The sequence below is a fragment of the Rhyacophila brunnea genome, unplaced genomic scaffold, assembly GCF_057557595.1.
Source record: "Rhyacophila brunnea isolate RB1 unplaced genomic scaffold, BYU_Rbru_1.0 scaffold_13, whole genome shotgun sequence".
Lineage (NCBI taxonomy): Eukaryota > Metazoa > Arthropoda > Insecta > Trichoptera > Rhyacophilidae > Rhyacophila > Rhyacophila brunnea.
Window position 1 is genome coordinate 30555864 of NW_028232785.1, and position 23118 is coordinate 30578981.

The following is a 23118-nucleotide window of genomic DNA, read 5'->3' on the forward strand; positions in this document are numbered from 1 at the left end:
ACTAGTAGGTACTACGATCGAAATGAACTGTTTTGTGTCACTGCCTGATTATAGTGGGCCTTGGACGTAAATTTATTGAAAATAACATACAAACACGTTTTTACATTTAAATATCTAATATTTCTTCTCACTCGATTACTTTGTTTTAAGGGTTAATACGACCCTACGCACGCTTATGTAGAACGTCGCAATGTGCCAGTGACATCATCTGGGGGTGTCCCCATAATAAAATACGATAACGAAAAACGCTAGATTTAACGCAATATGCCGGACGCAAATTTCGCAAGCTAGATGCATATTTAAAAATTCTAGATCTGGCAAGAAAAATGTTGGCAATGCCCTGTTATGTCCCAGTGATGAGTAGCTTAATGGAGTAGGAGATCTGGATTGGCAGGTCCTGTATAGTTTGATGATATTAACCTTCTTTAAGTTTCTTACCAGAATTGGGACACTCTGTGAATCTCCTTGATGTAATTCTTCACAGTTTTCTTGTACGGTTATAGACTGTACGTCTTGAAGGTAATTTTGTCAGGGGATTTACCTTCTAGGATGCTTTGAGCGGTGAGCGTTTATAATTGATTATGAACACGATGAAGAATAGGGTTTTACGCGAAGTAAAACATTACTATTTATTTCAGTAATAATTTTAGTACAAAGTGTTTGACAGACATAAGTTACGTACAGTACTATGGTTGGAGACTAAAGACAACAGGGGTGACATTTCCTGAGGTTTTATACTATTCTCTTTAATGTGTTTTTGACTTGAACAGACTGCACGTGTGCATTATGATATATGCTTTTACATTAACAAGAAATAACATTTATGACATTATTTGACTATGCAGGTGTTCATAAGTGTCTAAACTAATCCAAAAAAGGGATGCACATTTGTGCAATTAATGTAGGTAACAAATTGCTTTACTTCAAGTATAAAACAGAAGCTCGTAAATAAAACTCATTATTACCAGTTAAGTGCTTCTTCTGGCTTATTTCCATAACACGCAAAAACGTGGAACCAATTTCGTAATGATGTACTTGTTTTAAATCAACATAGTTAGAATAAGGGTGAATGCAGCTGTTTACTCCAAAAGGTGGGAACAGATTGCATGAATTCGTAAATAATAACAGTTAAGTGAATTTCTTAACTCGTGTCAGTATTTTAAAAGAGGGTGAGAAAGGTGTATCTATCAAGAGATTTCCTTAATAGCACTTTGAAGTGTTATTTGTATAAAAAAGATACATATATCACTCTATTTATTACTGCAGGTGCGCTTTTGGTTCAATGCGTTATTTTAGTTAATTTACTGCTTTTAGATGTTGAACTGAATACTGTGAGATTTTTTTGAACATTTATTAAGTTGACACGTTCAAGTGGGTGCATAAATGTTTATATTATATTACTTTAAAAGCTTAGAGTTTATATGATGCTATAATCAAATAGCATTGTAAATTAAATAGGTGTGATGTATTATGAGTGTATATAACAGCCCGATGGAAAACGTTTGGATGCATTTTCGGCGTGTTTGTTTAGAATTTTGTATGGGTGAAATATGCTGCGATAATCGTGAGATTTATATGATTAGAAGAGGTGTCACAACGTATCCTTTTTTCCAGATGTGTCCAGTAGGCTTCAGATGAGACAACTAAGACCAACACACTGGGTAAGCCAGTGAAAACGTTCTCTGGGACTGCCTGCTGATGGGATCCGACCGAGCGGAGCTTTTTGCCAGGGTCCGTCCCCACACACGAGCCCAAGTGGCCACGCCGACTTGATAATATCAATCTAGGCCAGGCATTTGAAAATAAGTCCGATCCCTCCTTAGATTCATCACTCAACTCCTAACTCCTCTACTTATTTCGGCAGAGTTTCAGTCAGTGATATCCCTAGACAAAATGCCGCCCCATTTTTTTTAAACATCCGTGAACGCGTCGTTTCTGGTCATCATAGACGTCGAAGAGCAACAGACATAGCGAACTCGACAAAAAATACAGTCCTGTTAATCCTTTTATGTTAATTAATACATTTTGTTTCCAACCAATGGGCTGAATCTTTTAATGGAAAGATATTTTCGTTATTACTAAGTTTAGGTAGCTATTTCTATATAGGTACCTATACCAAATGATTCTCCTCCGCCTCCTCCGTCTGCCGCCCACAAGCGACGCTCAATATGCCTACCCCCACGGGACGTCACTGATAAAACCAGTTTTGAACACACACCTTATCATAATATTCAGACCCCTACATATTGTTTACAAAATAATATGGCATAGAATGGCATTACCATCGTTTGAATGCCATATATACAAACGTCTGTTCCATATTATAGACAATGCATTTAGATAATAATTCATTGCAATGCAATTAAATATTTAACGCATTTTTTATTTATCTTTAACTAGCTGAAGTACCCGGCTTCGCACAGGGTCGCTTCGTGGTTATATTTATCTTAGATATTTAAAAAATAATAAGAGGTAATTATTTTTTTAATATTAAAATATCTGTGTTATACAATATGGCAATATGAAAATAATTCTAAAGGAGTAAAGGTCAAACAAAAGACCACTAAATTAAAATCGAATCCAAAGTATGCAAACGTTATTAATATGGAGTAAAAAAAATCAAAATTGCATAGAACAAACAAACAATAAACGTTGTATTTTATATAATACTAATTTAGAAACCTTCGCAGGTGTACGCACAACAACTGACAAAAGTTTCATCGCAATCGGATGAATGTTATAGGAACGCATACGAATAGAAGAAGAACATGATTTTCAAATTCAGAAATCTTCGTGGGCATGCGCACGACAACTCACCAAAGTTTCATTGAGAATAGAAGAAGATAAAATAGAAGAAGAAGGAGATGGTTATTCTAATTCAGAAACCTTTGCGGGTTTTGGCACAATTATTGACGAAAGTTTTATTGCAATCGGATGAATGGAATAGAAACGCATACGAATAGAAGAATATAAAATAAAAGAAGAAGATGGTTGTACTAATTCAGAAACCTTTGCGGGTGTTACCAAAACAACTGACGAAGGTTTCATCGCAATCGGATGATTAGTGTAGGAACCATACGAATAAACGAATATATAATGAAGAAGAAGAAGAAGATGGTTGTACTAATTCAGAAACCTTCGCAGGTGTTGGCACAACCACTAACGAAAGTTTCATCGTAATCGGATGAATGGTATAGGGACCATACAAATAAAAGAAGATAGAATGATGAAGAAGAAGAAGAAGGAGATGGTTGTACTTATTCAGAAACCTTTTCGGGTGTTACCACAACAACTGACGAAGGTTTCATCGCAATCGGATGAATAGTATAGGAACCATACGAATAATGTATAAAGTAATAAAGACTAATGTATAAAGTATAGGAACCATAAGATATAATGAAGAAGAAGAAGAAGATGGTTGTACTAATTCAGAAACCTTTGCAGGTGTTGGCACAACCACTAACGACAGTTTCATCGCAATCGGATGAATGGTATAGGGACCATACAAATAACAGAAGATAGAATGATGAAGAAGAAGAAGAAGAATAAGAAGATGGTTTTACTTATTCAGAAATCTTTGCGGGTGTTACCACAACAACTGACGAAGGTTTCATCGCAATCGGATGAATGGTACAGGAACCATACGAATAAAAGAAGATATAATGAAGAAGTAGTAGAAGAAGATGGTTTTTCTAATTTAGAAACCTTTGTGGGTGTGTGTACAATAACTGACGAAAGTTTCGTTGCAATCGCATGAATGGTATAGGAACCATACGAATAAAAGAAAATAGAATGATGAAGAAGAAGACCTTTGCGGTTGTACATACAACCACTTACCAAAATTTCATCGCAACCGGATGAATGGTATAGGAACGCATACGGGACAGACAGAAAGACAGACAGACAAACAGGCATACAGTCAGACAGACATTCATTTTTATATATAAGATATAGCCTATACTCTTCACGGAAGTGCAAGCAATACGTTAACAACGTTTTATTGCAATCGGATGAACGGTATGGCAGTGCATTCAATACGAACAAACAAACAAACAAACACACAAACAAATATTTATTTTTATATATTAGATTAGTGCAGTCAATAAAAATGAAAAGAGAAATTCACCATATTTACAGTAGGAATTAAACTGCGAAACAGAATACCTAATGAGATATTTCTATGGTTACATAAATAACATTCGAGTTGATATAGACACATTATCTACATTTTGGCAAAGGGCGGAGGTAGGCTGTTAAGATCCTAAATAAATAGTGCACACTAAACTTTGTCAGTCAAAAGTAATGTAAAATTTCGTATTTTTTAAAGATTAGTTTCTTTATTGTATTGCTTACATTCACATGCGTTTACATCTGTCATAATCAAACAAGAAGGGCGGTATTTTTCACCAAATATATACATACAAAGTTATGTTTTTAACAGACAATAGCGTCTGTCAAAAAACACTTTTAAAAGGGATAATTAGTGGAAAATATAATGAAAAACTCACGTCGTCTGCTTTGGGATGCGCATGTACACATTGTCTGTCATGCATATGATGAGAATGCCCATCTGAACCTTTCAAATCGTCTTTTTTGTCGATATAATAAACACCCTGGCACTGTACACACACGGCGTTGAAACACAAAAATATCACTAATAAATGCCACAGATTCACACGTAATTCAGTTTTAAACGCACTAAACTTGACGGCCGGCATTTTGGCCGCACCGTTGACTCGTTTTAACATATTTAAATGCGTAAAAATCGACCGGTAATGTGTCATGTATCCATGAAATGTCTCGAAGAAGCGGCCATCTGCGAATCTGACATAAGAGCTACTAAAAAAAGTTGCCATGTTAGAAAATGACTCGCTCATAGAGTGGAATTAACACCAATATGACCATATCATACATTTATTTATTTATTCAATATACATCATCAACCTGAATCTATCCACTGCTGGATGAAGGCCTCATCAAGCTGCTTCCACTTCTCTCGGTCCTGTGCATTGCGTTGCCACGTACTTCCGCAGAACTTTATCATTTCATCGATCCAGCGGCCTTTAGGTCTACCTTGCGGACGTTTTGTACTTCTTGGATACCACTGGATGACTAGAGATTTGTCCAACGATTGTCTCTTCTTCGAGCTATGTGTCCAGCCCATCTCTATTGAAGGCTTTTAATGAACTCTAGTACATCGTTATATTACATAATTATGAAAACACTTCTGAGAAAATATATTATAACGAATAAAAAAATCGTTTTGAAAAAAGTAAGACACCCCGCAGGCATCGAACCTACATCTCCCGGGTTTCGCGCCAACGCACATAGACCACTATGCTCAATGAGTCATACTTAATCCTTTCTATGCCGCAATTAGTTAATTGATAGTAGTTAACATAAGAATTGGTGTAATTAGGGCGTCCAAAGACGCTTTGGGCACTTAACCGGTTAATTGCGACAAATTTTAAAGAATGACTCGAAGCGCTTTCCAAATTGAGCTACTACTAGCGATCGGTTTATGTATTTTAAATCAAAGTAGGTATTACTTTAATTACTAACCGACGTCACTGATCAATCGAAGATTTTTTGTTGTAACTTACTTGAACTTGCAAATGATTTTCAATTAACCATTTTTTTTATTCAACAAATAATTCACAAGATTCAAGAATGTAACATTTTAATTCATGCGGGGTATCTTACTTTTTCCAAAAAGATTTTTTCTATTGGTTATAATATATTTTCTCAGAAGTGTTCAAAATTATGTATTTTGATAATAATAATTCGAATGTTACATTCTCAAATCTTGTGAATTATTCGTTGAATAAAAAAATAGTTAAAAATATATTTATATAATAATATATAACATAACAATGTGGACATGAGTTTTAAATTTGTATTTAAAAAAACTCGTTCTTATCAAAAATTTAAATAAAATACATACTTTTATAACAAATATTACTCTCACAAGATAAAATTAAAAAAAATATATAATTCATACTATGCCGTGATGATGAATACATAAATTTAATGATTTTAATAAACCAAACTATAGTAATTCAGTACTTTATCTATATATTTAAAAACGATAATGACCGATACCAATGGTTTGCTATATCCTTCTTTGATATTCCGCGGAACGTTGTGATTGGCTACATTATGCATTAGTCCATGCCTAGAACATTTATTAAAATAGACATTTTAACGTGTGTGGATAACGTTTTACTTCAGCGGTGGAATACAAAAAAAATATAAATATCTTTTGAATTGAGCATTTCAAATATTCTGAATACCGTGTTATTAACATCTGAATACGACGATGACTAAATCCATATGCAGTGCAGCTTGCATTGGCGCTGACATTGTCTCTGCGGTTTTCCAGTCTGACCATCGAGCTGGTGACCAGGGTAAATACTTAGGCACCTACCATAGTTGCCGACGTTGGCGGTCTTACCAGTGAACTTGGAAACCGCATGGGTGTGTCAGGGTCATGGCATTCAGCCAACTTGGAGTCGCATGGAGATCAAGGTTGTATTCTGTGAGGACCGAATTTAATGTCGTTTGATCAACGCGCGCGTGCTAACTATGCTCCCGTATAGCTGAGACGTGGCATTTTACTAAGCTACAAAGGTTTTGGCTTTTGGGTTTTGAGAATCGATGTCTCCGCCGAGTCTTGGGGCTACATTGGTATGACCACGTAACAAACATTCTAGCAGACACAGCAAACCTCGGTGATTGAGTAATCACGAAGAGACGCTTCACATGACTGGGACGTGTGTTCCCTGATGCCGCCAGAGAGTGCGACACTCCGTACCCCTGTGGCACAACCTCAAGCATTCCGTCACCGTGGCTGGCCCACCCTCATCTTGCGGCAGTGCTGGGGCGTGGCAGGGTTAAAAAAGAAGAAGAAATATTATTAAAGAAAAATGTCTTAATCAAACCATATTTACAAATTGTATACAATTTACAATCAAGCTAATAATATTATCAACCTATCGTTTCGAATGTTATTTTTAAAAATATTTTGGGGTATAAAATACTTCACAAATATTTTTTTCGTTACAAAAAATGATACGTAACTTTACGGTTAAAAGTCATGCATAATTTTGTCACCCTTGCTCGCGCATACACAACATCGGACCTCTCCCTCCGTTACATTTTATTTATATTATGCATCTCACTCGCGCGTCAGCTGTTTTTTATAATATTGTGCATATCTGTCTCGCTCTACATGGCAAGATAATAGATTGAACGTTTGACAGTAAATACCTCTCAACTGCGAAGTGAAAAATTTGCCAGACAACACGAAAATTATAAAAAAACTAAATAAAACTATCATATTACTAGTTTTTAATGAATACAATAAATATGGAGATTATTGAGCATTGGTTTAGTATATATTTACATAATCAAACTTTTGTTTTTAGCTTTAAATTTTTGTTTTAAAAATATGTTATGTTGGACTGTTTATTTATTTAGTAATGAGGTATTGCTAGCCGACTAATAAATGTTAGGTTACCTTATACTTTTACCGCCAAAACATCTTAAACGTCAATACAAAAACAAAATAATATGGCAAACAATATTTGGTAAAAAATTTTGTATGAAAAAACCATTTACAAGTTATCGATTATTATTTTAAAATATATAAATTAAATAACAGAGGTGACTATTTGTCTTTTTAAAAATTAATACAATATAGATTATACAAAAACTTCAAATTTAATGTATGTTCAAAATTACAATATTTTTAGAATACATACAATGTTTTTCCGGTCACTGTTAGAATCAGGTTTAATGCATTTTTTTAAATATAGTAAAATTAGAATAGTAGGTACTACTATACATTATTATTAATAATATAAATTTCACAAAAATAAACAAATTGGCGATATTGTGTTAAGTATTTTTTTACAGCTCTCAAAATGAACCGGAACTTACCGGAGCGCAGCTTTTCGAGACTACCGCTCCGTTTCGTGGAAAATTTAAAAATGGCACACCGGTTCGGGATAACTATTATAAAAATCCATTCATTAATTTACATTTTTGTAAATAATAAAACTCTACGAAAATTGACATGTCGTACATACTTACCTATTTTTACAAACAATAATAAGATTTTGTGTTGTTTTGTTAGGTACAAAGTTTTTAATATAAGTTCCTAACATAAATTCTGATTGACGAAAGTTCTGTACCTACCATTCCATATAAATTGGGTATAATATTCCAGGATTCGCATTCAGACATCTTCAATGTCTGTGGATCAGTGACGAAGGGTGGGGGTAGGCTGTTAAGATACGGCAATCCCGACCATGTCCGATCCTAATAAGATCATATGGGCCTCCACAGAGTAGAGGTTTGTATTAACAGATTTTGTTTTTACGAGAAATGGATGTCAGCCACTTGCTCAACCTCAAATTGAAAAAAACAATATGTATACTTGCCAGGCCCAGGATTCGAACCTGTGACCCACGATGCTATAGGCCAGGGGTCGGCAAACTACGGCTCGCGAGCCACATGCGGCTCTTTGCCAAATTCCCTATTCACATTTTTTACGAAAAAGGTATGATTTTTGTCATTTTAAGTCTAAGTCATTGCAAAAGTCGACAAATTAAATTTTTCCCCATTTCATATTGACACGAGCACTTTTGAAATAGATTTGGTGGATTTAACAAGCAAAGAGTTATGTAGCTCTAAATTTGTAGGTCTTGCCAGCAAAATTGAGGATTTGGAGAAAGAAAAATGCAATTAAATTTCACAACACAGCGGAGTGCTCTAAAAGATCTACATAATAAGGTAGATACTACGATTTTTAATACATAGTATAGCTTTCCGAACTCATATTCGAGTCTACATACAATGTATGTGAACAATCATTTTCAAACATGAACAATATAAATAACGTTTAGAGAAGCCAAATAACCAATGAGAATTTGGAGTCGCGCCTAAAATTGAAAACTACAAATTACATACCAAACATACAGACACTTTCCAAAGAAATGCAAGGAAGGTCATTGTTCACATTAGTTTTAAGGAATGCGTGAAAATCGTATGTAACTCATTTTTTGTAAAAATTATATTTATAATTTCAACAATAAAAAAACTTATATTTGCGTTAGTTTTATTCGCAAAATGTTCTTCACTTGATAAATAAACAATAACATTCACTGAATTAAATCATATTTTTAAAAATATATGTATGGCTCTCGTAAATTGTTTTAACCGCTCTGATATTCATATTTGGCTCTTTTGGTCGAAGAGTTTGCCGACCCCTGCTATAGGCTAACGCTTAAGCCGCGCGGCCATCGTGGTAAGACACGACAATAGTGCATACTAAACTTTGTCAGTTAAACGTATGTATTTGTTTTCAATATCAATTTATTATAAGACATTATGTTTACATTGTAATTCCGAATGTTATATGTACCTATTATTAAATTGATAAAATATGTCATATTTTTTTTAACTTCTGTTATATTTCCACTAAAAATATTTGTTTTATTTGGCGGGGTGGCAATTTTGGGCTGGCACCCAGGCAGCGAACCTTGGCGCATCCCTGAATGTAATAGTTTCATGGATAAAACAAAACTTAATATTATTTTATAATGTTGATTTTAATGACTTCCGTTAGTCTCACTTAACTGGCCAACCCGCCTCGCCAGGACAAACCAGACTAGACCTTATGTGACCCATGAACCATGTCCACCATTGTATATCTACAAATTTTTTGAAAAATAGGTTTCTTTTAAGATCTTGGTAAGTATAATTTATTAATAATTGGGTGACCGGTTTGAGCCGAGACTTCTGACGAATCGAATACGTCATTTGCGTCGAAGAAAATCGCCGATGGGTTTTTCTTAATTATGTATTTTCATTAAGTAGGCACCTATTGCAATATTCAGATACCGTGTCTAAATTATTATGACTTGCTTTTCCTCCACCATCCGCTACGTCTCCACACCTGTTAAGCAGGCGTATACCGTGGCGTTACGAATGTTAGGCGCTCTTCAAATTTGTGCCGAAAGTGTTCCAGGAGCAACTTCCCGAGACCTTGGTTGGCGTGCACTAGAGTTTGCGTGATCCCTCCTTCGATATAATGTATTGCGGTCAATTCTTGATGAGAAAAGACCTTCACGCTCGCCGTAAAATGCCGCAAACTTTTTAAAAGCTGAGAAATTTTCCCTCGTAGATACCAAGTCGCAATGGCCGACCGGTCCAACTGAGGGTCGGACCGACTTGAGAAGCTCTTCCCTTTCAACCGACATATGGGAACACTCCCAGAGGATGTGATCGGCATCTTGCAATTCGCCACATAAGCAAGTCGGAGATTCTATTAGGCCAAGCTGACAGAACTTGGAGGGAAAATAATTACAAGATAAAAAGAACTTTTTATATACAACGTTTTTAAATTTTCTGTTGAATTATATATCTAAACTTGACTGGACTAGCTTAAACGATCAAAAAAAAAATGTATTTGATAGAAATAATACTGAAATGTCATTTTGACACGCGTATTGACTTCCATAGTAACGCACGTAGGTATATATTAATAATTTCCTAGCAACCAATAATAGTGGATTGGATTACGGATTTCTTCCGAAATAACTTTTCATACAATACAGAATTAACTGAAAATGAATTTAATGCTACTTAAAGATGGCTAAAAGTATTAAAAGAATGCATTGGCGTCGTGTTCTGATATATTCTAAAAGTTTCAAATGTCTAGCTAGTCGGGAAGTTAGTTAAAAATCGATTGCAAGATTTGTACTGGATAAACAACCACCAGACAAACAAGAATACGTCCTAATTAAAACGTTGTAATAAAATTGCCTAAATTATGTTGAAATTTTCTATCAATGGCTGTGTCATGCGTACACATCAATGGTGCAATCTCTCTATACTGCATGATATCATTGATATCATTAAAATAATCATCCATGTATATTATACAGCTCTGAGTTACGAGACAAATTATCGCTCTGGCATGCTACGTTGATTTTCCAATGAGTCGTTTTAATCCAGTTTCTAATAAATTTCATTTTAACTATTTTTATCATTTATGGAAATTGCACATTCAATAAAAATACATCATGAAAGTGATAATACTGCTAATATCACCAACACGGCAGCGCCGCACTTGTATACATTTTAAAGGGGGTGCGGTGCATTGATAATAATATGTTGCATAGTTTCCAAGCTGTTTGTTGCTTTAGAAATTAAAGAAAATGAAAACACTTCACAGAAAATAATATAGGTATCATCATCATCAGCCGGGGTCAATCCACTGCTGGATGAAGGCCTCCCCAAGCTTCTTCCAACTCGGTCCTGTGCTCGGTTCGCTGCCACGTATTTCCGCCGAACTTTATCAGTTCGTCAATCCAGCGGCTTTTAGGGCGACCCTTGGGTACCATTGGAAGACGGCATTTGTTCAGCGGCCGTCCTTTCGACGAGCAACGTGCCCCGCCCATCTCCATTTCAGCTGTTTGGCAACGTCTATTACATCGCGTACTCCTGTCTGCATCCTAACCCATTCGTTTCTCTTACGGTATTTTCGCGTGATGCCCAACATACACCTCTTCATCCCTCGCTGTGCGACTCTTAGCATTTGGACATCTCTCGTGTTGAGGGTCCACGTCTCGCAGCCATACGTGAGAACAGGCAGCACGTCATATTGGTTGCCATCAACATCCTACGTTTAATAATATAGGTATAACTGCTAGAAAAGGACTTGAACTCTCGTACACTAGATTCGCATCGACGTGCTCTACCAACTAAGCCATGTACCTACGTCCTATATAATTACGACGAAATTAACTAGCAGTTATTATATTTTTGAAGCGCTGTGTATTACAATTGGTACCTATTACAATGCAATAATAACTGCTATATTATTAATAGGTACTGTCGACCAAAGATATTTGATGGAATTTGAATTTAAATTCTAATGGACTTAATTTTTGAACTATTTTCTTTGAGTCGTTCTTTGCGATCCGAGTTTCGCCTTTCGGCATCTTCAGGCACTGTGTACACTCACCAAAAGGCAAATATACACTGTCAACGAATACAATTAACTCGTAACATTTATATTACAAATCAATACAATAACGTAGGTTTGTTTTCATTAAAATAAGACTACAATAATTTTGACAGCTGATGGTGTTGGTTAGTTTTTAAAATTCAATTAAACCATGCGAAAACCGAGCTATAATAGATTAATAGTCAAAAAATACTCGTCTATCTATAAAATATCTTAAATTATGCAATTAAATCATAAATAACTTTGGGTATTTTATATATAGAATAATATTTTTAACTAGGTATTACAGTTTGATTTATGCACTGACACTCATTCAATATTGGTATATTTGAAGGTTGCAACACAAACTATTGCACATCTACATTGTGTGCTTCATTTTTCGTAGGACACGCACATTCAAAACCCTGCATAAAAATGTAGTGTATTGCGTTAGTTATAGCCTATCTGAATTATATTTATTAATCTATTCTGTGCATCAGCGCATCTATTCTATACACAAGACTGCTATCGGCGGCTATCGAGGGTTGTGTATTATAATTTATGTATTGAGGTAAGTATTATAATTATTACAATAAGTTGGTAAGTTTTAACAGCACCTCTCTTGGCTGTGTTAACTTTTAGAGCGAGATAGACAGTTTTGACAGTTTAGAAGGTTCAATACATAAATATGATCAAATCAAATTCATTTATTTTACATAATCTCATATTATTCTATCTAATCTAAATCTAATATTATTATCTATATCAAGTTGGAGTTGACGACAATCGTCCAAGGTGACAACTTCCATGAAGAATTTCAAGTCATCAGCAAACAACAAAACATAGCATTTTTAATTACCAATGCTATGTCATTTATAAAAATCGTGAACAGCAATGGCCCCAAGTTTGAGCCCTGAGGTACACCAGAAAATGTTTCAAATGTCTGTGACTGATAAAGGCCGTACAATACGTACTGTTGACGATTCTTAAAATAACTCCCGAATAACCTGAGAAATCGATCAGACAATCCAATTAGTTGGAGTTTTCCATTAGAATATCGTGATCGACTCTGTCAAATGCCTTCGAGAAATTATTGTAAGAACAGTCAACCTGGCTGCCTCTATCTAGATGATAAACTACCCTCGATAGCCGTCTTGTGAATAGAATAGAAAATGCACTGACCCCCCAAACGTTTTTTTCTGTGCGCGCAGCTGGGTAAGTAAATAATGTACCCACGTTAATGTTACCATTATCCATTATATCGAAGATGAAAATACTATAATTGCGAATGCAGCCATTTGATTAATTGACGGTTTGCTCGCTTACCATTCTATGTAGGTAGATACCTTTACAGGTAGGTAGAGAGATTGTTAACAGCTGATGTTTTGTTATATAAGAAAATATTATCTAGCGTTTAGATACACCTGTCAGTCTTTATAACGCATTTACAGTGGCTGCGCGTGGCAGCTGTTTAAAACATTTCATATTATTTTTTTTCGAAAATTGATTTTGGACTGGGTAAGAGAGAAGTTTGTTTAACATCTTTGATGACAGCTCCGATCGATTGGGCGCATATATTAACATAATATCAACATATTTACAAGATAAAAAGAACTTTTTATTTATACTTACCACATTTTTAAATTCTATGTATTAATAAATACTTTTTTTGTACTTGATAGAAATACTGAATAAATAATATAGAATACTGAAATGTCATTTTGACATTTCATATTGATTTTCATAGTAACACACGTATATATTAATAATTTAGTTGCTAGGATCCCCTCAGCAACGAATTTTTTCCGAAATAACTTTCCATACAAAACAGAATTAGCTGAAAATGAATTCAATTCTGCTTAAAGATGGTAGATGGTAAAAAAAGTATTAAAAGAATAAATTTTAATCATGTTCTGATATATTCTAAAAGTTTCAAATGTCTATCTAGACGGGAAGTTAGTTAAACAAGATTTGTATTGGACAAACAAGAATACGAGCTAATAAAAACGTGGTAATAAAAGAGAACTAATGATCTCAGACGATAAGGAAGTATTCTACATTCTAACGTATCATATATAATTGTATTGGATATAACGAGTAGTCGATACCAAACCTTTCAATCAAGCAGTTCACAAATCTCTCAATTATATAATCGTTCAACGCATACAGTGTTTGTCCACAATATACATTTTTCTGGTTGCGTTTTTTGAAGTGGACTATAATTTGAAGATGCTGGTAACTTGCGGATCTAGAGGAGGAGGTTTAAACAGGATGCCAAACACTAACCTTTTACGTTGAGAGGGCTGGCGCGCTGGAGTTGGTTCGGTTTCACTTTGGTTTTGGGATAGATTATGACAAGTTTAGGAAGAATGATAGACGCGACGTTCGCTCAAACCGTATCAGATTTAGTGCAACGAAGTTCCGACAAATGAGTTTTGGCTGAATCACTCTGTAGTTAACGACGTTTTAGCTTTAACAAACCTAGGCGCGTTCGCTGTCTAGGTGTAATTGAATATAACTCCCTTATGGTCGACTGATGACCCGTAATTGGTCTTGCGACAATAATTGGGGATTCGAGGTAGGTGGGAAGAAAGGAATGAGTGCGACTACAATTGGCCCAACCACTATCAAAATAATAAAGCCATACTATCATGTAATATTAAAATAGATATTATGAAACAATATAGGTACAACCATTAAATCAATTGTGTCTATTAATCAAATATATACATACTTACATAATTTTGAAAAACTTATAAATTATATGAAATATGAAAATATATTATAACCAATAGAAAAAATCTTTTAAAAAAAAGTAAGTTCCCTGCAGGAATCGAACATGCATCTCTTGGGTATCGCGCCCATGCACATATACCAATATGCTAAAGGCATCATACTTAATTGCGACAAATTTTAACTAATGGCTTTTATTACTCCCAGTGGGTCTATTCAATTCTATACGTCTTATCGACCGCTAAAGTGATACGTGATAAATATTATCAAACTTAGGGTAGGTTTGTATCAAAGTATTAGCACTTATTGTAACAATTACAATAAGTTGGTTGTAATTGTTGCAATAAGTGCTATATTTTAACAACACCTCTCCTGCTGCTATTCGAAAGCGCTATCCAAATTGAGCAACGATTGGCGATCGGCTTTTGTATTTTAAATCAAAGTAGGTATTACTTTTAATTACTAACCGACGTCACGGATCACTTCAAGATTTTTTTGTTGTAACTTACTTGAACTTGCTAATAATTTTAATTAACTATTTTTTTATTCGACGAATAATTCACAAGATTTAAGAATGTAACATTCTAATTATCGCTAATGTTCTTAGGTGCGTTTTGATTTATTTAAGAGCATACATAAGTGAAACGGCAAATAATTTTCAACAGTAGGTTAGGTAGCAACGAAATTTCGCAGTCGTCGCCAATCGGAGACTGACAGCGAGGTGTTAGCACGTCAATTTGTTTTGTGATGGCGTCGGAGGAATATATTCTTAAATCGTGAGAAGATGACTAAAAAACGTTCCGCATGTACTTGAAAAAGAAAACATGTCAATGAATATACTATTAATATTACGAATATAATAATAAACATAACATTATAAGGACGCATGTTGGATTTTTATGACAAATTATATTTCGTTCGGCTCGCGTCATTTGCACAATCCGCGCATCGCCTAGTCACGATCTGTTTAGACCATGCCTCAGCTGAAGTATAGCCTCAAATCAGTCGAATGATATATCAAATAAATTGCAGTTTTTGCTAATCTCACCCCAAACAAAATATATTATTAATCCATTATTATAATATAAATTTAATTTAATTTAAATAATAAATTTCACGAGACGCCATTCATTTTACTGTCATACATAATACTCGTACAATTCAAACTTATTGCTTTCCCGCGCGTTCTGCTACAAGCCATAAAAGTCTTTAAATCCAGAATTGCAAATACATACTAAAAAAGTACCTAATGATAAAAACACGACCGTCATTCAATTCAATTCGATTCATTATAGCAGTGGCTCCCAACTGTTATTTAGTCAGGGGCACATTAAAGCTATTATCAAGGAGTGACGTCCCTAGACAAAATTCCGCCCCTAGACAGCGCTAAAATACAACCCCATTTTTTATACAATATTTTTATCATCCTTCCATGACTCCAATATCTAAGAAATGTGTTGTATGGATACAATACTAACAAAATATATAGGTCTAATTTAAATGCCATCTCTACTTCAAAAGACAATATTGCGAGTCCACGGTTGTCAGATACAATTCAATATACACCTGACAACTTTCAAAACTCTCGAGTGACTGGCAAAAATATATGGATAAATTAATTAGGTAAGTACGAGTGTGTACCTACCTATAATTCAAATACAATTCTCAGACCTGCACGTGTCATTGCTCGTCATCAAGGATGTGAGTCCAAAGACAACGGAAGTAAACTAGTCATCGCAAACCCGACAAAAAATACTTCTCCGGTTAAACATTCCATGTCAATTATACATTTTGTTTCCAACCAGTGAGCTGTATTTTTTAATGGAGAGGTATTTCCGTAATTACTATGTTAGGTACCTATTTCTATATATTCCTAATGATTCTCCTCGATTTGCGTCCTTCGAATAACTGCCGCCCTCAAGCGACGCTCAATCTGCCTATCCCCACGGGACGTCACTGAGCGGCCCTATAGGTCACGTGGCTGATTTCTACATGGTTCTGGGTTCGATTCTCGGCAAGATCACAACCACAGAATAAATTAATAAAATTTTAAGGCTATACTTCAGCTGGGGCACGGTCTAAAACGATCGTGACTACGCGACGCGAAGATTGTGCAAACGACGCGTGCAGAACAAAAACAAATTTGTCATAAAAATTCAACATGCTTTTAATATATTTAATGTTATGTTTATTATTCTATTAGTAATAATAATAATAATAATTTATTCATTGACATGTTTTCCTTTTCAAGTAAATGGGTATCGTTTTTTAGTCATCTTTAGACAATTTAAGAATTAATTCCCCCGACGCCATCACAAAACAAATTGACGTGTTCACAGCTCGACTTTCGCTCTCCGATTGGCAGCGAGTCAGAAATTTCGTCGCACCTATAGTTGAAGATTTTTTGCCGTTTCACTGAAGTACGCTCTTAAGGTGAGTAGTAAGTGCACCCTCCCAAATATCGTCAAATATTAGCAATAATTACGCGTTGCGTTTACGTGACCAACTTTAATGCATAATATTATAAAGTCGTTGACAAAAACATGCCAGACGGGGTACGCAAATAACCTAAGTACCTATATGACAGGAAAAAACGTTAGATTTTGTGAAAATAAAGCTTTAATTTATTCTATCAAAAATAAAGTCAATACCCAGTGACGCCCCATGGGGGAAGGCAGATTGAGCGTCGCTCGGGGGCGGCAGTTACTCGAAGGGCGGCAAATCGATGAGAATCATTTAGTATATAAAAATAGCTACTTAAACTAAGTAATAACGAAAATATCTTTCCATTAAAAAAATCAGCTCACTGGTTGGATTTGTTGCCAACCAACTTATTAATTAACATAAAAGGTTTAACAGGACTGTAATTTTTTGACACGTTCGCGATGTCTAGTTTACTTCCGTTGCCCTTCCACGTCCATGGTGACGAGAAATAACAGTCGCACAGATGATATAAAATACGTCACTGTCAGAACCTTTCCTTCATTCCGATAATCGTCAAACTGATGTTACATACCTAATCACACATTAATAATCATTATATGACACCATTTCACTATAAGTCCATAAATGCTCCTATTGTTTCAACGTGTTAAATTATGTTGTTTTATTTCTCACGCTACTAAAATAGATACCTACCGATTTAATGAGCATGAAGATAAATAAACTAAATATCTAGCACATTTTAAGCTGTTGGAGGGATCAAAAAATGCTAGTAAAAACGCCACAAGCCAGATGAGTTTTTTTGCAAGCTAGATGCCTATCGAAAAATGCTAGATCTGGCAAGAAAAACACTAAATTGGCAACGATGGTAGGTATGTATTGAAATAATTACAAGATAAAAAGAACTTTTTATATACCTACCACGTTTTCAAATTTTCGATTAAATCATATAAACTTGACAATTCTGTGTATTAATAATTTAGGACAAATAAGGCAATTGTCAACAAATCATTTTTATGCTATCTTGCAACAAACAAACAATAATATAGAATACTGAAATGTCATTTTGATTTCCATAGTAATGCACGTATATGTGAATAATTTAGTTGCTAGGACCACCCCCTTAGCAACCAATAATAGTGGATTGGATTACGGATTTCTTCCGAAATAACTTTTCATATAAAACAGAATTAACTTAAAATGAATTCAATTCTGCTTAAAGATGGCCAAAAAGTATTAAAATAATGCATTGGCATCGTGTTCTGATATTATATTCTAAAAGTTTCAAATGTCTAGCTAGTCGGGAAGTTAGTTAAAAATCGATTGCAAGATTTGTACTGGATAAACAACCACAGGACAAACAAGAATACGAACTAAGAAAAACGTGGTAAAATAACGCTTCTTTAAGATTAAGTTTATGTATCATAGTGGTCTATGTGCATGGGCGCGAAACCCGAGAGATGCAGGTTCCATTCCTGCTGGGTGTCTTGTACTTTTTTCAAAAAAAGATTTTTTCTGTTGGTTATAATATATTTTGTCAGAAGTGTTTTCTAAATAATTACAATGTTACATGCTTAAATCTTGTGAGTTATTCTTTGGATAAAAAAATAGTTCTTTAAATATTTAATTAAACTTTTCGATTAATTAATTGTTTTATCCGCGGACTCAACTTTGGCAACCTCTGCATTGCATTATCATTTCATTTCTTTGCAATTTCTCTTTAGTGGGTATCTAATAATACCTATATAATGACGTATATATTCTCGCATTCTAGGAATAAAAATAAACACCAAAAGAATACAACACAAAACTTAGATAATACGTCGTTAGAGCATTGTGATTTAATTTAAAATGACACTTCATATTTTCAATTTGGCATTTTGATTAGCTACGTACAGAGCTGTTTTTATAATAAAGCCATTTTTTTATAATGAAGTCGGGTTCCAGTGGAAAATTTGGTTACATGTAAATTAACCGTGGCACAGTTCGCCGTGAGCTCTCATATCCGAAAGAGATGACCGTATACCAGTGACGTCCCGTGGGGGTAGGCAGATTGAGCGTCGCTTGGGAGCGGCCGTTATCCAAAGGGCGGCAAATCGAGGAGAATAAATAGCTACCTAAACTTAGTAATAACGGAAATATCTTTCCATTAAAAAATTCAGCTTACTGGTTGGAAACAAAATAATTATATATTAATTAGGTACCTACTATAAAATTTTTAACCGGACATTATTTTTTTTGGGTTCGCGTGTCTAGTTTACTTCCGTTGTCCTTGGACGTCACGTTCTTGGTAAAACTTATCCAAATATGTTTGCCAGTCACTCACGAGTTTGGAAGTTGTCAGGTGTTTTTTAAATGTACCTGAGTATCTGAAAGGAAGACTCGCAATGTCGCAATATTGTCTATTGACGCAGAGATAGCATTTAAATTAGATTTAATGGTATACTCATATCTTGTTAGTAATGTATCCATACAACACATTTCTTAGATATTATTTGAGTCATGGAAGGATGATAAAAATTACTGTATAAAAAAAATGTGGCGGCATTTTGGCACTGCCTAGGGGCGGCATTTTGTCTAGGGACATCACTGCCGTATAATACTATACGGTCTCCAATTTTATTAGATTCAACACGAACATTCATTCAATTTTCATAGGCAAAATTCATGAATTCAAGAGTGAAAACCTAACCTAACCTAACAATCCAGTATATCGGCTATTTTTCAAAATTTGTTTGCTGCTGACTTCCTGTAAAGTGTAAACCGACAAGAACCGTGTTTTATATCATCATCATCAGCCGGGGTCAATCCACTGCTGGATGAAGGCCTCCCCAAGCTTCTTCCAACTCTCGCGTACTCCTGTCTGCTTCCTAACCCATTCGTTTCTCTTACGGTCCTTTCGCGTGATGCCCAACATACACCTCTCCATGCCTCGCTGTGCGACTCTTAGCCTTTGGAGATCTTTCGTGTTGAGGGTCCACGTCTCGCACCCACGTCACAGGGTTGAACACCCTACGCTTAAGACATAATGGTAGGTCATTCTTGAAGATACTATTCAGACGTCCGAAAGCACTCCATCCCAGCTTTGTTCTGCGAGCAATTTCATCGTGCATGCTTCCGTCTATGGCAGGGGGGGGGGCAAACTGCGGCCCGCCGGGTATTTTTGTGCGGCCCGATATCATTAATTGTACTTATGATAACGAATAACTTTTTTATATTTTTTTGAAAAATATTGACAATCGATTAAAATTTGTTTAGTAATAGTAAGCGATCCATTTTCAATGGATATTGATAAGTGTACCGGCAGAGCTACAACTTGAGATTATTGATCTGCAGTGTGACACTGATTTAAGAGAATTGCTTCAAATTTTGCAATGCCCTTAATTCAGACAAATTCGACCAACGTAAAGATTATGCAAGAAAAATGTTCGTTATTTTTGGATCAACCTATATAATTATGTGAACAAACATTTTCGATCATGAACATCAATAAAAATTCTTTACGATCAAATGTCTCCGATGTCCATGTACAAGCAGTTTTGAGAATATCAACTACAAAATTAACACCTGAATATAAAAAAATGTTAAAAAATGTACAAGTTTCATTCTTATCATTAATTTTTTTGTAATGTTTATTTTTCGTGATATTAAATAGTGTATATCTAAAAATGGTATTTTACTTGCGGCCCGCCGCTCATTTTGAATTCTTGAATTTGGCCCTCCAGCCAAAAAGTTTGCCCCCCCCCCTGGTCTATGGGCACCTGCTATCCGAGATAGACGTAGCTGCTGACTTGCTCGAGTTGGGTGCCATTAATTTATTTATTAAATTAATTTTATATATACATGAATTTTATGTCAGATGTTGGACGGTCTTTCACGCTGAAGTGTGATACGGTGAACTGCATACGTACCTACAACCTACAAGTTTCCGAATACGGACTTACGGACGGGACACCTTCAGTTTTGATTCCGGTTCTTTCAAAAAGCATCTTGTTACATATTATAAATAATTTTACCTACGTATTATACCTGCGCATCTATTCTATACAGGTACAAGACTGCTATCGGCGGTTATCGAGGGTAGTTTATCATATTTGTATTGAGGTATCCAAAAGGACGACGCCGCATTCCATGGCTTCCGGGTAGCAGATGACAAAATCGCATTGATGGTGGCCGACCTCCGTTTGGGGATGGCACAATAATAAGAAGAAAGAATATCACAGTTGTCGTATAGCAATGAGATCAAAAACGACTGCGATACGGTCAAGTGCGTACGTACAAACTTTCCGACAGGGGTAAATAAATATCGGAGCATAATTATTTTAATAATTAGTGCGACTTTTGCTAGTAATGATTCACAATGCAAGATTATCTAGACTTGTATAGGCACAGCGATGGCAAATACGTGGCACGCTAAAAGTTTTCGATGGCATGTCAAGAAAAATATTTTTTTTTATTTTTTTAATATTCAAAACGTTTCCTTAACTCATTTAGTGCTGACACCGCGACTGGCGCGTTTGCGTTACCCGGCCATTCGATATAATTAACATGCTATTCAAATGTGGTAATTAAACAATAATTAACAGCTCAGCAGTGATTGTATATAGGTTATGATCCCCATTCATGAGGTCCTGTTGAAGAATAAGAAGTAATTGTATTGTTTCTGGCAGTGGTGAAGGGTGGAGGTAAGCTGTCAAGACCCGGCATAAATAGGGCACACTTTTTTAGTTATAAGTACGTATTTGTTTTCATTGAACTAAGACTACATTTATTGCAAATAGTGTTGGTTAGTTTTTTTTTTAATTGAATTAAATCATAATAGATAATAACTATGCCATTACCCAATGGTTAAACTATACACAATTTTAGATATTTTATAGATAAAAGAACATTTTTTATCTATAATGGTTTGGTTTAGGCAGGGCTTAATAGATTTTAAAAAACAACCAACACCATCTGTAATATGTATTTTTAATTCAACGATAACCAATAAGTGTGACTGAAATAGTGTACACAATTTTTGTCGAATCACTCATATCATAACTACTAAACTATTATGGTTTGGATTAGGCAGGGTTTAATTGATTTTAATTGCGACCATGTCCGATCCTAATAAGATCATATGGGCCTCCACAGAGTGGAGGTTTGTATTAGCAGATTTTGTTTTTACGAGAAATGGATGTCAGCCACTTGCTCAACCTTTTAGGTCCATACTCTGACTCATACACAAATTGAAAAACAATTTGTGTACTTGCCAGACCCAGGATTCGAACCTCGGACCCACGACGCTATAGTCCGACGCTTATGCCGCGCGGCTATCGTGGGTTAGTTAGTTTTCTTAGTTAAATTAAAACAAAAATAATAGTATGACTGACAAAGTTTAGTGTGCATTATTTTTATGTCTGATCTTAACAGCCTACCTTCACCACCCCACGATAATAGTATCTGTCGTCGGTGGGGGGGGGGGGGGGGGGGTGTACAGACCCGAAACCCCCCTTGTGTACGCGGCTGATCAACAATTAAGTATAATTTAATATGCCAATAAATTAGTAACAATTCAAATACATACATATTATATATTATTATATACCTACCTAATTTTCTTTTTTGAGCAATAATTATAATCAATAGATCTTTGTAATACATTTATTACAAATTTGATAAAAAATAATAATTTATTCAAACAGCGCTTTCCAATTTGTTTAAGAATTTAAATATTGCCACAAAAGAATAAATAATGAAATGATAAAAAATTTAAACTTTAATATTTTGATTAATTGAATAAGGTTTTTTGTAATATATAATAAGGAATTTGTAAGCATTACAAACGTACCTGAAGGCAAGAGAACGGAAGGCAATTGATGCCTTTGAGATGTGGTGTTGGCGCCGAATGCTTCGCATTTCTTGGACGGAGCACAGGACGAACC

The 23118-nt window shown here is 35.1% G+C and overlaps 1 protein-coding gene across 1 annotated transcript in view; it reads right to left on the minus strand.

Annotated features, from left to right (window-relative positions):
• The window catches only part of Invadolysin (leishmanolysin-like peptidase, invadolysin), a 119784-nt gene extending 114949 nt beyond the window's left edge, over nucleotides 1–4835 (minus strand). The window contains exon 1 of the mRNA XM_085940772.1: nucleotides 4509–4835. Within this exon, the coding sequence (XP_085796898.1) occupies nucleotides 4509–4784 (276 nt within the window). The 5' untranslated portion in view covers nucleotides 4785–4835. The remainder of the gene's footprint in view (nucleotides 1–4508) is intronic.
• Nucleotides 4836–23118: the final 18283 nt, after the last annotated feature.